Genomic DNA, 19,336 nt, shown 5'->3' with positions numbered 1-19,336 from the left:
GTTCACATTGAGCAAGGTCTTCAGTGTCTGGTACCTTATTCTGCCAGGTGATCCTCAGAATCTTCCTAAGACAGTTCAAATGGAAATGATTCCATTTCTTGGCATGGCGCCGGTAGACTGCTCATATTTCACAGGCATACAACAATGAGGTCAGCATGATGGCTCTGGGGACCTTCAGTCTGGTAATCAGCCTAATAACTCTTCTCTCTCAAACTTTTCTTTGGAGCCTCCCAAATACTGAGCTAGCTCTGGCAGTGTGTGCATCAACCTCATGGTCAATGTGTACATCACCAAGTTAGGTGAACTTACCCACAGCATTCAAAACTTCTCCATTTGCAGTAACCGATGCTTCCATGTATGGATGATAGGGTGGTGGCTGATAGAGCACCTGTGTTTTTTGATGTTTATCATTAGGCCAAAATTAGAACAGGCAGCAGAGATGCACTTTGTTGCATCTCAGCTTCAGAGGATGCATTGAGTGCATTATGATCTGCAAACAGAAAATCATGCAACAACACTCCTTCCACTTTGGTCTTGGGTGGTAGCCTTTTCAAATTGAAGAACTTAGCATCAGTTCAGTGGCTGATCTGGATGCCATGTTCAACCTCATTGAAAGCACTTGACAACACGGCTGACAACATCATGCTCAAAATCATGGGAGCAAGCACACAGCCCTGCTTCACTCCATTGTTGGCTGGGAAAGCACAAGAGCATTGTCCACTATGCAGAACCCGAGCAAACATACCATCATGAAATTGATGTGCAATACTGATAAACTTCTCTGGGCAACCAAATTTTGACATAATTTGTCATAAGCCCTCATGGCTAACAGTGTCAAAGGCCTTGGTCAGATCTACAAATGTTGTGTACAGACCTCTGTTCTCCTGGAATTTCTCCTGGAGTTGTCAGGCAGCAAAGACCATAATGAGTGTTCCTTGGCCCTTTCTGAATCCACACTGGCTTTCAGGTATATCCACATCTCCCAGGTGAAGGATCAGCCTATTAAGGAGGACTCTAGCAAGAACTTGGCCAGCAATGAGTAAGAGAGAGACTCCCCTGTGACTGTGGCAGGACAAGATTGTCCCTTTACCTTTAGAGAGATGGACAATGGAGGCATCCTTGAATCTCTGGGAGGGGAGGGGTGTAGATAACCTCCTCTTGCCATATAACCTGGAAAATTTCAGTCTGCTTTTGAAAGAGCAATGGTCCCCCTACCTTGTAAATCACACCTGTAATAGAATCAGCACCAGATGCTTTGCCACATGAGAGGAGCCTAATGGGAGGGATGAGGCTACCTGACAACCACTGGATGACCACAGAGCCATCAGGGCAGCATGCCTGGGCCCAACAGAACCCACCATGAGGTCACAGTAGGCCCCCATGTCTGGCAAGGTCTTCATCTAGCACGACTACAGCAGTGACACCTGGTTCCAGTTCCAGACTAAGTTCCCCAAGGAGTTGGAGAACCTGATTCACTGGCAGTAGTTTGAGGAAACTGTTCCCACTCTAAATAACCTTTATGCAGAAGCAGAAAAGCTTGGGGGCCAATCTTTCCTGAAAGGCTGTTTAGCTTGTTTGACAGCATATATTATCTTTTTGTGCATGGAAGCACATTATGAGAAGGTTCTGAAGACAATCACCAAATATATGTAGGAACAGAGTGAGAAGATTTATGCTCCATAGGGCCCCCTTCTGACAGACCCAAATGAGAGAGGACTTCATGTTATGGAAATTAGCATTTATGAAGACAGAGGCATGAGCAGTGGAAGATAAACCATGGAGTCTGAGAGTCCATCTCAGAATGGGACTTTCTTCTGTCCACCAGCCAACTGCAGAGTGTCCCCTACCTCCTTCCAAGCCACTCTGGAAGTCATGTCATTCTACTCCAAGGACTAACTTTTTAAAATTCCACTCTTGGGGTGACATCTAGTCACTCAGCATCCACTTTGTGTCTTTAAACTCTGTAGGACTCTGTAAACTCTGTAGTTATTTCTGAGAAAATATAATGGAGCATTTCACTTTCTTAATTCAAAACAATTTAATAAAATGAGCTGAGTAAATCAGGCCAATCCCAAATCCCTTTCTTATCTGCCACCATGACTCTTGGTATTACCCAGTATTTATACACGGTGGGTTTTTTTTTTTTAATTATTTCAACAAATCACATCCCGGTTTGGTTTCATTTTCCCTGAACTGAAGAATGATTTTTCTTCTGTGCATGGTTTTTGATGAGGGGTAAGCTATGCCTTTGGCCTACTGACACATCTCCCAGATCTCAAGGAACTCACAGGATTATCAGAAGATCTGTTTCTACTGTTTGTTTCTCATACTGAAACTCATTAGAAAGATAATGCATAATGCTATTTGTTTTTAATGTAGCTAAGTGCACCAGTATTTCATGTGGTTTCCTTGATTTTCCTTGGAGAAATTTTACGTCATTACTGCATTGCCATGAACGTTGGGAGGATGTAGTATGTGTTGCTTGTTTTATTAAAATTATATAAGCACAATGAAGTGGATGGTAAATCATCAGACCTATAGACATCCTTGCTCTGTCCCTTAATGTGTAATAAGCAGGTGTAATGAACATTTTCCTTATGGCTTTATTGTAAATTTAACTTATGGGAAAAATTATTTGGTAAGAATAATACTATATGTACTTAATTTTAACTATTTCCATTGGCAAAACTTATGAATCATAAACCTTTCTTGAATTCAGTATTCAAGATGCACATAAATCTTGATCATGGTCCAATAGTAAAATGGGTCAGCAAGACTTGAACCCAAGGCTTTCCAATTCTAAGGCTAGTTCTATGTCCACTGTGCTTTGCTCTTTCTGTTTTTTTATCATGAGGGAGCTAGGTGGTACAGTGGATAGAGCACTACTGCAGGAGTCAGAAGGTCCTGAGTTCAAATCTCATCTCAGACACTTGATACTCACTAGCTGTGTGACCTTGGACAAGTCACTTAACCCCAATTGCCTCATCCTGGGTCGTCTCTAGTCATCCTGATGAATATCTGGCCACTGGTTTGAGATGGCTATGGAGGTTCAGAAGTGAGGCTAGAGACCTAAACAGATTCCCTCACTCAAAACAAAGTGAAGTGCATGTCATGCCATCATTTCTCTGATGGCATGGTCTTCTTCAGCAATGAAGGATGAACACAAATTGTAATTAGTTCAGAAAAAATAATATGAATGTTTCCTGAGTAAAACTTCCAAAACTCTAATTTAATCTTTTTCTTCTACCTGGATTCTTCATGACAGTGATTTCGAAGACTTTGAAATTAAGTTGATCATTAGGGTTTGAGAACGTTGTTCTTTGCAAAGAGCTAAGGTATTTACTAGAAAACAATAAAAGAATTAAAGTTCTACTCTCAGTGATATTGGAGGTGCTAATACTGTATCTAATCTTCCATATTTATTTTCTGTTGTGGTTTTGTGAGGCATTCACCTGAATCCTGGACTCATGTTTAATATTTTAATTGTATAAAACACTTTTTGGTTTTCTATAGACTGTAGCAGTATATCTGTCTTCCTTTCACACCCACTGCAATAATTTTACCCAAATATTAATGTGTTAGTGAAACTTTTCTGAAATAAAAAAGGAGCCTAATGACTCTCCAAACCTTCTCTTCCATTGGGTTGTGATTACAGCTCCAAGTGTATCCACACATGCTGCTTCATCACTTGCCTCCTACCACAGAACTTTAAGGCATAATAGTATAATGGTGTGGGTGACATCTTTTGATTTATGTATAAATTATATTTCACTCAGGCAGAGCTGCATGAAGTCAACAACCTCACTCTCTCTTCCAGAGTCATCATAGTCCAGTGACAGGGCAAAGTCAAAATGGCTGGTGATGGCTCAGGATGCAGTGGATGACCTTGGTGTCTTTGGTGTGTTACCAAGGCTAAGCACTCCACTTCACCTGCTTCATCTGCCTTCATGGCCGTTGGAACAAATTGTTCTCCTCTATCCATTCTACCAGATGAAGTCTTCACATTTTGGGGGTACTCACCACCCCACAACTCACCAATGAGTCTGAGACCCCTTGGTTAACCTCAACCTGCTTTGGCCTATCTGCCAAAATGGTTTACTGGGGTGTGGCCGCTGCACATGCTGCAGCTTCTTGCAGACACAGGTGAGAGTTGGGTGGAACAGATGGACACCAAAGGTGAAAAGAGCCCTGAAAAGGGCTTGGCAGACATCACACCAAAGGTACTGGTCCTCCCTGAACAAACCCTATACCCTTTTAGTCCTAGTAAACACTCTTGATTGATAAAGGCAAGCTGCAATCAGAGGCACTTGAGTACACCAAAGAAAAACAATAAAAGATTCTATTTTGCTTGCCATTACAGTGTTTTGTTTTTTTTTTCAGATGGGGCGATCAGACTGGAAAGGAAGGAAATTACTGAAGAGCTAAGCCTTTGTTTGGAAGAAACTCACAAGCATAGATTCTTGAGTGATGGTCCTTCTGACTTCAGTTGGAGAGAAGTCTGCACAACACCTGAGAGTGTCTACACTGCAGAGAACCATTGTGACTGTAAACAATGTGTAAAGGGTTTTTCCAAGAGGAGTTATCTTATTGCACCTCAGAAAATACACAGAGGACAGAAGCCGTATGAGTGTAAACAATGTGAAAACGCTTTTGAAAAGAGGCCTCATCTTATTGTACATCAGAGAATCCACAATGCAGAGGAACCTTATAAATGTTATCAATGTGGAAAGACTTTTACCTGGAAGAATGATCTTATTCAACATCAGGAGACCCACACTGGAGAGAAACCTTATGAGTGTAATCAATGTGGAAAGACTTTCAGAAGTAAAAGGTCTGTTTGTGAACACCAGAAGATCCATACTGGAGAGAAACTTTATGAATGTAATCATTGTGGAAAGACTTATATATGGAAGGACAGTCTTGTTAAACATGAGAGAATCCACATTGGAGAGAAACCTTATGAATGTAATCATTGTGGAAAGACTTTTACATGGAAGGGCAGTCTTGTTAAACATGAAAGAATTCACACTGGAGAGAAACCGTATGACTGTCATCAATGTGGAAAGGCTTTTAGAATAAAGACAACTTTTACTGCACATCAGAGAATCCATACTAGAGAGAAACGTTATGAGTATAATCAATGTGGAAAGGCTTTCACATGTCAAAAGAATACTGGTGAAAATCAGAGCATCCCCACTGGAGAGAAACCTTATGAATGTAATCAATGTGGAAAGACTTATATATGGAAGGACAGTCTTGTTCAACATGAGAGAATCCACACTGGAGAGAAACTTTATGAATGCAATCATTGTGGAAAGACTTTTACATGGAAGGGCAATCTTGTTAACCATGAAAGAATTCACACTGGAGAGAAACCTTATTACTGTAATCAATGTGGAAAGGCTTTTAGAACAAGGACAACTCTTACTGGACATCAGAAAATTCATACTAGAGAGAAACTTTATGACTATGGTCAATGTGGAAAGGCTTTCACATGTCAAAAGAATCCTGGTGAAAATCAGAGCATCCACACTGGAGAGAAACCATATAAATGTAGCCAATGTGGAAAGACTTTTACTTGGAAGAATGGTCTTATTCAACATCAGAGGATCCACACTGGAGAGAAACCTTATAAATGTAGTCATTGTGGGAAGACTTTCAGAGATAGAAAGTCTGTTCGTGGACATGAGAAGATTCACACTGGAGAGAAACCTTATGAATGTAATCAATGTGGAAAGGCTTTTACGTACAGGGCTTCACTTATTGTACATCAGAGAACCCACACTGGAGAGAATCCTTATAAATGTAATCAATGTGAAAAGGTTTTTAAACAGAAGGGTCTGCTTACTATTCATCAAAGAGCCCACACTGGAGAGAAACCCTATGAATGTAGCCAATGTGGAAAGGCTTTTACACGAAAGGGTGGTCTTGTTGAACATGAGAGAATTCACACTGGAGAGAAACCTTTTCAATGTAATTACTGTAGAAAGACTTTTACGAGGAAGGGAAATCTTGTTGAGCATGAGAGAATCCACACTGGAGAGAAACCTTATGAATGTCATCATTGTGGAAAGACTTTTCCATGGAAGTACAAACTTGTTAAACATGAAAGAATCCACACTGGAAAAAAAACTTATTGTTGTAATCAATGTGGAAAGGCTTTTAGAACAAGAACAACTCTTAGTCTACATCAGGGAATCCACACTAAAGGGAAACTCTATGACTATAATCACTGTGGGAAGGTTTTCACATGTCAGAAGAGTGCTGGTGAAAATCAGAGCATCCACCCTGGAGAGAGGCCCTATAAATGTAGCCAATCTGAAAAGACTTTTACTTGGAAGAATAGTCTTATTAAACATCAGAGGATCCACACTGGAGAGAAACCTTATGAATGTAATCAGTGTGGAAAGACTTTCACAAGTAGAAGGTCTGTTCGTGAACATCAGAGGATCCACTCTGGAGAGAAACCTTATGACTGCAATCAATGTGGAAAGAGTTTTACATGGAAGAACAGTCTTGTTAAACATCGAAGAGTCCACACTGGAGAGAAACCCTATGAATGTAATCATTGTGGAAAGACTTTTACATGGAAGGCCAATCATGTTAAACATGAGAGAATCCACACTGGAGAGAAACCTTAAGAATGTAATCAATGTGGTAAGCCCTTCAGGCTAACATCAGTCTCTTGTTTACCATCAGAGAATTCATGGGAGATATAGGAATCTTCTAACTGACCTGAAGGAGGAAAGGCATTGAAATGAAATACAGAGGTTCTTTGCAAAACATTCATTCTACATACAAGTCATCTATAGACTCAACATGGGAAGGTTTTTGGCCAGAGATCAACTCTTATCCTCTCATACAGGATTTATAATGAAAAGAAACCTTATGAATGTGCTCAGTGTTTACCTGCCTTTCTCTGCAACATGCAGGTTATGGGTGAAGGTTAAATTTCATGTCTGTCTAGAACAGAAAGGTGAGAGAAGGAAAATAACTCATGCCAACCTTCCAGGTTGCAAAACCAGAGCAGGAAGCAATAAGCTGATAATCTGCAGAATTATGGGAGACAATATCTCTGGAAGTTCTCAGAAATAGAATGTCTTCAGAATAAGGAAAAGATGCTGTGCCAATACTATGTCATCTGGAGAGCAATCTATGGTGAAGGGAAGAAATCAGATTTGGTTAATCAAGGACATTAAAATTGGGGCATTTTAGGGGAATGTTATGTTCCCCCAGAGGCCACCTCCATGCATGTATTCATCCTTCATAGAGAGCATTGCATATGACAGTCAAGAAACTTCTCAATAGCTTGAGATCTTTTCTGCCTCCTGATTTTGGTGACCCAATCAATATGATGATGAGGCAGGGATTCCCCTGATGGACTTGTGGCAGAGCAGAGCTATGGTGTCAACAAACAACCCCTTCTCGGCAGTAAGAGGCCTTGCAGTCTCTCCATAGAAAGATTCCTATGGTTGCTGCTGCTCTGCCAGTCTGAAAGGGAAAGGGAAAGGAACTCAGTTCCATATCAGTGGCATCTGGGCTGCTTGTCACCTGCTCTGTACAGATCAATGAAGGTCTCAGGTCCTGAGGACAGCACCCTCATCAGAGTGATGGTTTCCAGTTCAGAGACCAATAGGTTGGACATGAGGGAGCATGTCAAGAGGCATTATGGGAAGTCTCTATATTCTCTCATCAAGGAAACTCATAAGAGTTTTGCTTTGCCAGAAAAGGCAGCCACTGACCTCAAGAAAGGTTTCTAATGAAATTCATTTGAATGCTAATGAGGACCCGAGCCCATTTCTTGTTTCCTTGTCATTGAATTGATTAGAAAATCTTGAGTTGGAAGGGCCTTCAGAGGCCTCTTGGGGTCAGAATCATTCCTGCAGAGGCATCCCTGAAAACATTTCTGCTTGAAAGCCAGCCAAGAAGGCAGCCCATCTTTAGGACACTGTTTGTCATATCAGGCTGAAATCTGCCTCTTGCAGCTTATGCTCATGCTTCTTTAAATGTAAAGGCGTTGAAAAAAGGAGGAAAAATAATTATGAAGAGAACTTTGGGAGTACATGTCTTGGTGCTGATGCGATCCATAATTAGCTTGTTCTAGATATAACTCTGTGGGAACAGAAAGTAAGTGGAAATCAAAGATTGCTTATCTAAACGATAGCTTCTTGGGTATACTGGATCCTTCCTTTCCACCTAGTCACCTACATGAAAGGCAATATGGTGGAGTGGAGAGAGCACTAGATTTGAAGTCAGGCACCATGTGGTGAAATTCTTCTGGTTCTGAGCCTCTGTGGCTTTGGAAAAGCAATTTAGCTTAGCTGGGTCTGGGTTCCCTCTTCTGCTAAATTGAGGTTATTGGACCAGGTCATCATGAAAGTCTCTTCCACCTCTAGATCATTTGATCCTGTGGATATGAGAAGCCAAAGGGAAGCTTAAAGATGAATCTGATACTTCACTGCTGCTTACTGCTGGAATCTGACCTTGAGATGAGGGCTAATACGTTAGATGACTTCACTAAGCATTCTGGGTATGACTGCTATTTGGAGAGTGAGCAACCTGGAGAGTCTTAAACATACATCTTAAACATTACAAAGTTGCATGTCATTCCTCACCAAGCAGTTCCTTCTTTGCAACCAGTCAAGTATATTTCTTGTCATATCCATTCAGGTAGAAAGTATCTTTCATTATGATGCTTTTGAAAATGAAAAATTTCAGCTCTGAGGTTCAACCTTACATCCATCAAATTGGCAGAGATGACAAAAGATGAACAGTGTTAGGGAACTGTAGAATTAGAAACACAGTAACACAACATATGTACTTGCAAATTGGTCCAACTGTTCTGTAAAGTCATTTGGAACTATGGTTTATTAAAAGATGATCAAATGCCCATACTGTGTAAGAGACACCCCCCTGCAAGGCATGAACTCTCAGGAAGTCAGAGAAAGGTTCTCTCTATACTGAGGTCTTCATTGCATTGCTTTTATTGATTGCAAAAAAATGAAGTAGATGCAAAAGAGAACCAAAATATGTACTAATCTGTTGGAGAATGTCTCAACCATTTGTGCTACGTGAATGTATTGAAATACTCTGCTATGAGAAACACTGGAGAGTAAGAATTTGGAGAAAGGGGAATATGTAAATGAAGTGACACAGACTGAAGTAAGCACAACCAAGAAAACCACTATAAACAGCGACTCCCTCAAATATTCCATTGACCAGATGTGTGATCTCTTTAGTGTGGAAGCTCCTTCCAGCAATGTAGATCTCAAATCATCCATGTCTGTCTCTCCATCCTGTGTGATGTGGCTCTTGTCTACGTCCTCACATAGGTTCATCACAGAGGATCTATCCAATATGATGGAGTCCTTCCTGACTTTCTCCTGACATTTCAAGGGGACTTGTGGAGTGTTCTGGCTTTCCACCTAGTAGCCCTCTTCCTTACCATGTGGCCAGTACACTTTCTCATCTTATCATACCGTTTCTTAGTGAGAAGCATAAGCAGTGGACATTATCCCAAGAGAGCAGAGCTAGAGTTCTGAAAGTGGATTGATCAGCAAAACATCTGACTTCCTTGACACATGAGAGAGGTATCTGGCAAACTGCATGATAACTTACTTTCTAAAATCTTATAATTTTGTAATCAGTATTTGCTAACCATGGTGGAACCACAGCTAAAATCTTCCATCTGTGGATACATTTACAGATCAGGTAGAAATGGGGGGCCATTACCAGTTGTCTTGTCCTAGCTCTTGCCCCTGGAGGAGAAAGAGAGGCTCATGACTGTGCACAGCTCTGGTTCACTTAAGTCCAATTCATTTGCAAGTCAGAAATCACCCCCCTAAGTCTTCCTTCCTCTTTCAGAAGAAGAACACCCACAATCTGTGTGAAGAAGATAAGGAGATCAAAAGTTCAGTGTTCCCTCTCTCAGTTAAATGCAAAAGTGCAGTTTTCCTATCCATCCCTTTTCATTGCACAAAAACTCTGCGCTAAGTTTAAAAGTGTAGGCCTCTATTAAGACACTTTATTTCAAAAGTAATCATTATCTCAGCACCAGCTCTTTGTGTCAGGGAAATGTGTTATCTTCTATAGTTGTAAGTTTATAATAGACAAAACAACTTCTTCACTCAAAATCATTTTTAAAACAAGATTGAGGGGGAGGAGCCAAAATGGTGGAGTAGAAAGACACACATATACTAGTTCTGAACCCACAGCCCATAAAATACCTGTGAAGAGGAACTCCCGACAAGTTCTGGAGCAGCAGGGGCCATGGAGCGGAGGAGAGGAGATTTCTCTTCCATAGAGACCTGAGAGGGGGGTGGGAGAGGGTCCTTCCTGGACCCAGAGCAGAGCCCAGCCCTACCTTGGCCACACTGCACCGAGGGGAGAGGATCCAGGCAGGCTTCGGGGACGGGATCCCTGGTGGCCGCGATCCCTGCTGGCCGCACGGGTCTTTCCACCCACAGGGGCCGGGGTTGGTGAGAGGGTGTTTTTGGCTCGCTGAGAGGGGAGTGGGGTGTCACCATGGTTCGGGCCCCCTTGGGGGCAGCAGCAAGAGTGGCGGTGGACAGGGGCTCCCAGGGCAGGCAGGAGCCTGGATCCATTGTTGAAGGTCTCCACAGAAACCCCCTGAGGGAATTAAGCCCAGTGTGGCGGCCCTGCCCCCACTCGAGCAGCTGAACTTAAATCTCACTCTGAATAGCAGCCCCGCCCTCCCAAAGCCCTAAGGCTGGGAAGCAGCATTTGAATCTCAGACCCCAAACCCTGGCTGGGCAGATCTGGAGGCAAGGTGGGTGTGGAAAGAAAACTCAGAAGTCAAGTCACTGGCTGGGAAAATGCCCAGAAAAGGGAAAAAAAAAAATAAGACCCTAGAAGGTTACTTTCTTGGTGAACAGATAATTCCTCTCTTCCTTTCTGATGAGGAAGAACAATGCTTACCATCAGGGAAAGACACAGAAGTCAAGGCTTCTGTATCCCAAACATCCAAAATAAATATTCAATGGGCTCAGGCCATGGAAGAGCTCAAAAAGGATTTTGAAAATCAAGTTAGAGAGATGGAGGAAAAACTGGGAAGAGAAATGAGAGAGATGCAAGAAAAGCAGGAAATGGAAGTCAACACCTTGCCAAAGGAGACCCAAAAAAATGCTGAAGAAAATAACACCTTGAAAAATAGGCTAACTCAATTGGCAAAAGCGATTCAAAAAGCCAAGGAGGAGAAGAATGTTTTCAAAAGCATAATTAGCCACATGGAAAAGGAGCTTCAAAAGCTCACTGAAGAAAATAGTTCTTTAAAAATTAGAATGGAAGAGATGGAGGCTAATGACTTTATGACAAACCAAGAAATCACAAAACCAAAAGAGTGAAAAAATGGAAGATAATGTGAAATATCTCATTGGAAAAACAACTGACCTGGAAAATAGATCCAGGAGAGACAATTTAAAAATTATGGGACTACCTGAACGCCATGATCAAAAAAAGACCCTAGACATCATCTTTCATGATTATCAAGGAAAACTGCCCTGATATTCTAGAACCATAGGGCAAAATAAGTGTTCAAGGAATCCACTGATCACTGCCTGAAAGAGATCCAAAAAGAGAAACTCCTAGGAACATTGTGGCCAAATTCCAGTGTTCCCTGGTCAAGGAGAAAATATTACAAGCAGCTAGAAAGAAACAATTCAAGTATTGTGGAAATACAATCAGGATAACACAAGATCTAGCAGCCTCTACATTAAGGGATCGAAGGGCATGGAATAGGATATTCCAGAAGTCAAAGGAGCTAGGACTAAAACCAAGAATCACCTACCCAGCAAAGCTGAGTATAATACTTCAGAGGGAAAAAAAAATGATATTTCAATGAAATCGAGGACTTGGAAGCATTCTTGATGAAAAGACCAGAGCTGAAAAGAAAATGTGACTTTCAAACACAAGAATGAAGAGAAGCATGAAAAGGTAAACAGCAAAGAGAAGTCATAAGGGACTTACTAAATTTGAACTGTTTGCATTCCTACATGGAAAGACAATATTTGTAACTCTTGAAACTTTTCAGTATCTGGGTAGTTGATGGGATTACACACACACACACGCACACACACACAGCACAGCACAGAGTGAATTGAATAGTATGGGATCATATCTTTTAAAAATGAAATTAAGTGGTGAGAGAGAAATATATTGGGAGGAGAAAGGGTGAAATGGAATGGGGCAAATTATCTCTCATAAAAGAGGCAAGAAAAGACTTTTTAGTGAAGGGAAAAAGAGGGGAGGTGAGAGAAAAACATGAAGTTTACTCTCATCACATTCCACTAAAGGAAGGAATAAAATGCACACTCATTTTGGTGTGAAAACTTATCTTACAATACAGGAAAGTGGGGGAGAAGGGGATAAGCAGGGTGGGGGGGGGATGATGGAAGGCAAGGCAATGGGAGGAGGGAGCAATTGGAAGTCAACACGCTTGGGGAGGGACAGGATCAAAATAGAGAATAGAAGCAATGGGGGGGCAGGATAGGATGGAGGGAAATATATTTAGTCTTACACAGCACGACTATCATGGAAGTCATTTGCAAAACTACACAGATATGGCCTATATTGAATTGCTTGCCTTCCCAAAGGGAATGGGTGTGGAGGGAGGGATGAAGAGAAGTTAGAACTCAAAGTTTTAGGAACAACTGTCGAGTACCGTTCTTGCTACTAGGAAATAAGAAATACAGGTAAAGGGGTATAGAAAGTTAACTGGCCCTACAGGACAAAAGAGAAGATGGGGACAAGGGAAGGAAGGGATGATAGAAGAGAGGGCAGATGGGTGATAGGGGTGGGATGGGGGAAGGGGACAAATGGGGAGAAAATTTGGAACCCATAATTTTGTGAAAATAAATGTTAAAAGTTAAATAATTTAAAAAAACAAGATTGCTCTTACTGTATACAATATTCTCTAGGTTCTGCTCATTTCACTCTTTGGTATTTCATGCAAATCTTTCCATGGTTTTCTGAAATCTTGAGCTAATCATTTCTTACAGAGCACTCATATTCCATAACCATCATATACAACGATTTTTTCACCCATTCCCCAACTGATGGACACTCCTACCATTTCCTGTTTTTTGTCAGCACAAAGAGAGCTGTCATAAACATCTTCGAACATGTAGGCTCTTTTCCTTTTTCTGCTAATCTTCTTTACACATAGTCCAAGTATTGACATGGCCAAAGGGCAAAATTAAGGATTTCTTTCTAAAATGTTTGGATCATTTTGCAATTCCACCCATGAGGAATTAGTGGCCCCATTATTCCACATTTTTGTACGCATTTCTCTATGTCCCTTTCTTTCCTTTTAGCAAATCTAGTAGATGTATAAGGATGTCTCAAGGTTGTAATCTGCATTTCTTTCATCAAAAACGATTTAGAGCATTTTTATGTGACTTTAAATTGCTTTGAATTCTTCATTGGAAAACTCCCTGTTCTTATCATTTATAGATTTATCAATTGGGGAATGATTCATCTTAGAGATTTAAGAAAATTCAAATTGCTATTTGTGAATTTCCCTTTAGCTTATTTTTGCTCACTATTTTCCTTCTCAGCCTCTTTTTTTAACCCTATCCTTGCTACATTGTCGTCTGCTTTTACCCTCTTCTTCCTTATTTTACCCACCCTTCTAATATCCCCTCCCTTATCTTCTCTGCTCACTCTCTTAATTTTATTTTATACACCCAAAAATCCTTCTATCCTCTAGTTTTCTCACCTTTCTCAAAGTTCAGTAGACTTTTAAACCTCTTCAGATGTACATGCTGTTTCCTCTTTAACCCAGATGAGACTAAGTTTCCACCATTATGAACCTTTCAACCTCACCTGTTTCCTTTGTATTAGTTCTTCCTTCCATGGCCTGTGTTCATGAGATAATTGCTTCTTTTTACATTTTCATAACCAATTTTGCTTTTTAGAATCACCCCATTGTAAAATAAGCAACAAGTTTTCTTTCAGATTACCTTACTAATGACAAGAGTTTTGAGAATACTATTAGTAATAAATATTGTAAATAAACAATTTGGTCTTAATTATTGCTTTGAATTAGTCTTTCCTTATTTCCTTATGTTTCAAGCCAGCTGTTACACTCTCCTCTTTCACCCTCATCAAGCAGTTTCTTAATTCCTCTTCACTTTCTGCCATCACAGTGGCAGCATCTGCACATCTGAGATTGTTGATATTTCTCCCAGCAAACTCAATTCCAGCTTTTGATCCCTCCAGGGTGGCATTTCACATGATGTTCTTTGCATGCCAGTTAAATAAAATACCTGACAACATACAAGTTCATTGTATTCTTTTCTCATCTGAAACCAGTCAGTTGTTCCATGTTCAGTTCTACCTGTTCCCTCTTGGCCCTCATATAGGTTCCTCAGTTGACACGTGGCATAATTTGGTACTCACATTTCCTTGATGACTTGCTACATATTGTTATGATCCAAGAAGTCCTAAGCTTTATTATGGTCAATGAAGAAGTAGGTTTTTTTTTTTTTATGAAGCTCCTTTTATTTCATTATAGTCCAAGGAATGTAGGGTTAGGGTTATCAATTTGTTTCTACTTCCTCGACTTCTTTGAGAACTAGCCTGTTCTTGTATCTCTCAGGTTCCCATATTGATGAAGCCTAAGCATAACTTTCCTGCCATCTGATGGGTCACTCTGATTTTCCTGAAGAGATTTCATCTTATCTATTCTGTTGTTTTCTTTTCTTGGCATTTCTTATTTCAGTAAACCTCTCTCCTTGCGGTTCTCTGGAATTCACCTCGCTTGGGTACATCGTTCTCTTTCCATCTTTCCTCAGCTATTTCTAGAACCTCATCAGACATCTTTGGGTTTCTTGCTCTTCATTTTCTTTGGAACATTTTTCATTGTAGCTTCCTCTTATCTACTGTTGTGAACTTCTGTCCATGGTTCTTCAGACACTGTCTACCTGATCTGATCCCTGAAATCTATTCATGGCCTCCATATGCTTATTCATAAGGGATGTTATTGAGATCATACCTATGTGGTCCACCCTCTTGAATACTGAGAAGTCTTAATTACCTAGTCAGAATTAGACTTTTATCAACTTTTATCAACTTCTTTCCCAGGGCTGATAAGATTTTACAACATTTACCAAAGAGAAGGCCTGAAGGCACCTGTTAAGTCCCCAAAGGATATTCCAGAAAAGGAGAATTTACAAGGTCTTTGTATTTTTCCGAAAGAAATTACCTTTATTTGTTTAAAGAGTTCTCCAGGATGAACGGGGCGGGGGGGGGGGGGAGCCCTGTTGTCACCCAGGTGGAATTCCAGCCCTGGTGTGGAGTTTAGATGCATAGGAGGAGTCTATGCAGAAAGATGACTAGGGCTGTCCTAGAGAAAGCCCTAAGTGTTTCAGGTTCCAGAGAAGATTTCTTTCAGACAGTGAGATGTTGACTGAGAAGACTGAAGTCAGGAGGCTGAGGTGAGGAAGCTTCTTGAGGCCACAAGGGTGACTTTGGTGACAGGTGGACACCCAAGGAGTGTCAAAGTAGCTCAGCATGGCCTCACATCAGGGGTGCTAGTCCTCTTTGAATAGCCATATACTCCAAAAGCAAGAAGGTTTGGGTTAAAGGTAAGAGAGGGACACCATCCCTATCGTGAAAGACAGCCATTGGAAAGGCAAAGTTAGGAGATCAGGTCTAGATCAACCATCAGCCAGGAGGCTGGCGTACCTGGGTCAGAGAGAAGGAGGAGGAAGAAATGAAAAGTGAGGTGTAAGAAGACAGGAAACAGGGGTGAGGCTTGTTATATGTACCTATTGTGTGCCAAGCACCTTGTACATTTTAGCTCATTTGATTCTGCTGGCAGAATTGTTTGGGTCCTTGTTAGTGACATTCTGAATAACGCTACACACACACACATACACACACACACACATGCACACACACAGATATATTCTCTCCTGAGGTCTGGGACTGGCCCAGACATTAGGGTCTGATCAGGCATCGCCCTGAGGTAGAAAATGGCAGAGAAAAGATGAGTGAGCTCAAACTATTAAACTGATCCGTGGCCTTCAGTATTTGCAATAAAAACAAGACAACAATGTCTTCCTTTTGACTCAGTTATTTAATTGGCATTTGTTAAGCTCCTAACGGGTGGCTAGGTGGCCTAGTGGATAGAGTGCTGGGCCTGAAACTTTCAGAGTCCAAATCAGGCCTCACATACTTCCTAGTTTGGTGACCCTTGCCAAGTCACTCAACTTTGTTTGCCTCAGCTTTCTCATATCTCAAATAAGCTGGAGAAGGAAATGCAAATCATTCCAGCATCTTTGCCAAGAAAACCCCAAGTCAAGTCAGGACAAGCTGGACACAGTCAAAGCTACTGAACAACAAACTCTTAGTACAAGGAAGGCAGAGCTTGTGAAGGAGAGGCACAAGCCCTCACGACTCACAGTGTCAAAGGCCTTGGTCAGATGTAAAAACGTTGTGTACAGACCTCTGTTCTGCTCCTGGAATTTCTTCTGGAATTGTCGGGCACCAAACACCACATTGACTGTTCCTCAGCCCTTTCTGAATTCACAGTGGTTCTCAGGTATATGACCATACTCCAGGTGAAGAATCAGCCTAAGGAGGACTTTAGAAACAATTTTGCCAGCAATGGCTAATAGAGAGATTCCCCTTTGATTGACACAGGACAATCTATTCCCTTTACAATTAGAGACATGGACAATGGAGGCACCCTTGAGCCTCTGGGAGATAATCTCCTCATGCCATATAACCTACAAAATTTAGTTCAGCTTTTGTATGAGCAATGGTCCCCCTACCTTGTAAATCTCAGCTGCAATAGAATCAGCACCAGGTGCTTTGCCACATGAAAGGAGCCTAATGACCCTCAAAACCTCTTCTTCAGTTGGAAGTTCAGCTAAGGAGGGATTGACTTCCACCTGAGGTAAAGAATCAGTGGCCTCACCCTTGATTGATGATAGCCTGTTGAAAACACCGTGAAAGTGTTCAGCTCATCTCTCTAGGATCATGTCCTTATCACTAATCAAAGTGGCTCCCTCAGCACTGAGTAGTTCTGATGCCCCATATGTCTTTGATCCATGAATATCTTTCAGGGAATCATAAAAGTTCTTTGGCCTGTTACTGTCAGCATAGAAGTGAATTTCATCTACCTTCTTACTGAGCCAAGAATCCTGCATCTCTCTAAGCTTTGTTTGTACTATATTTTTGATGGAATTCAATACTGCCTTCTTAGTGGTCAATGAACTATACTGCTGAGAAATCCTGTGGAGTTCACGGTTTTCATTTAGCAGCTTCTGAATTTCTCCATCATTTTCATCAAACCACTCTTGGTGTTTGTGAGTGTTCTGACCCAGATGAGCAAAGTCAGTGTTGTACACTAAATCTCTGAGAGCTTCCTATTCCTTTTCTGCTCCACTGTTGCCAACTGTATGTGGGTTCAACTTTCCCTTGAAGTGAGCTGTTCACTGTTCACACTCAAAGAAGAGCTCTAATTTCTTGATATTAATTCTTCTGGTAGTGATTTTGCTTTGGAGCCAGCTCTTTTCATGAAGGCAAATATTTAGTTTGGAAAGCATAAGTCTTTGATCACTCTAGCACTCTGCACCACATATTGCCTTTGTCAGTCTCACATCTCATCTGTCTCTTCTCCTTAGAATTACATAATCTATTAGATGCCAGTGTTTTCTGTGAGGGTGTATCCATGAACTTTTATTGCATTTAGGTAAAGGGAAGACAGTGTTGGTGGTGAGAAGGTCATGTGATGCACAAGCCTTCAGCAGTAAATGACCATTGCTGTTGGTGTTTCCCCCTCCATTCCTCCCTAGGACTCCCTGCCAAGTCTGATTGTCTGCGTTTACTCTAGCATTAAAGTCACCCAGAATTATAAACTTGTCCTCTTTGGCACGTTGATGATAAGGGCCTCTTGGTCTTCATAAAATTTTTCTTTGACTTCATCAGGTTTGGTCATGGTGGGAGCATAAGCACAGATGATGGTGGCATGGCGTTTTCCTGTGAGTGGCAATCTCATTGTCATGAGTCTGTCAACCACTCCTTTTGTCAGGCATAACAGCTTGCTGATTACATTAGTTTTGATCATGTCATCTGCAAAGAGTGATAACTTAGTTTCTTCTTTGCCTATTCTTATTCCTTCAATTTCTTTATCTTGTCTAATTGCTACAGCTAACATTTCTAGTACCATATTGAATGATAGTGGTGATAATGCACATCCTTGTTTCATCCCTGATCTTATTGGAAATGCATCTAGCTTATCTCCATTGCATATAATGCTTGCTGAAGGTTTCAGGTAGATAATGCTTATTACTTTCTGGAAAGTTCCCTTTCTTCCTATGTTCTCCAGTGTTTTTAGTAGCAATGGGTGTTGTATTTTGTCAAAAGCTTTTTCTGCATCTATTGAGAAAATCAAGTGGTTTCTCTTAGTTTTGTTGTTGATATGATCAATAATGTTCATAGTTTTCCTAATATTAAACCAGCCCTGCATTCCTGGTATGAATCCTACCTGATCATAATGTATTATTATTGTGATAAGATGCTGTATTCATTTTGCTCAGATCTTATTTAAAATTTTCACATCTATATTCATTAGAGAAATTGGTCTATAATTTTCTTTCTCTGTTTTGTCTCTTCCTGGTTTAGGAACCAAAACCATATTTGTATCATAAAAAGAATTTGGTAGGGCTCCTTCTACCCCAATTTTGAAAAATAGTCTATGTAGTATTAGAATTAACTGTTCTTGAAATGTTAGATAGAATTCACTAGTAAATCCATCTGGCCCTGGAGGTTTTTCCTAGGGAGTTCATTGATGGCATGTTCAATTTCTTTTTCTGAGATGGGGGTTGTTTAAGCACTCAAATTCCTCTTCTGTTAATCTGGGCAATTTGTATTTTTTAAAAATACTCATCCATCTCATTTAGATTTTCAAAGCAGTGGGCAAAAAGGAATTGAACACTTTCACCAATAAATAGTATGTATTGAATAATTTAACATACATATATATATGTACACACATGTGTATGTGTAGTTAGTTGTGTGTAATGGTAGACATCTTTAGGGCTTCATTGTGGGAAAGAAATTTCTATCATAACCGTTTTATATTTGAAAGGAAAACGAAATTGTACATGGTAGATTGGCAGTTTCATGAGCAATCATCTTTTTTTTTTTTTAAATACTTCTTTTGTTCCCTGAATTGAAAATAAAATATGTTTTAAAGGTAAAATACAGTTCCTAATCCTACAGAGCTCATAATTTGATGGAGGAGATGACTTGCAAAGAATTTTACATGTATAAGACCTATTTGTTGTACACATTATTGTCATATATA

General features: G+C 40.6%; 1 protein-coding gene across 1 annotated transcript in view; it reads left to right on the top strand.

The window, feature by feature from the left end:
• LOC140498795 (uncharacterized) overlaps window positions 1-6,943 on the top strand; it is a 63,078-nt gene extending 56,135 nt beyond the window's left edge. Inside the window, 2 exon segments of the mRNA XM_072599581.1 lie at window positions 4,541-6,657; window positions 6,933-6,943. Coding sequence (XP_072455682.1) covers window positions 4,541-6,657; window positions 6,933-6,943 — 2,128 coding nt within the window.
• The last annotated feature ends 12,393 nt before the right edge of the window (window positions 6,944-19,336 follow it).

Source organism: Notamacropus eugenii, chromosome 4 (genome assembly GCF_028372415.1).
Source record: "Notamacropus eugenii isolate mMacEug1 chromosome 4, mMacEug1.pri_v2, whole genome shotgun sequence".
Lineage (NCBI taxonomy): Eukaryota > Metazoa > Chordata > Mammalia > Diprotodontia > Macropodidae > Notamacropus > Notamacropus eugenii.
This window is presented reverse-complemented; position numbering and strand designations above follow the sequence as displayed.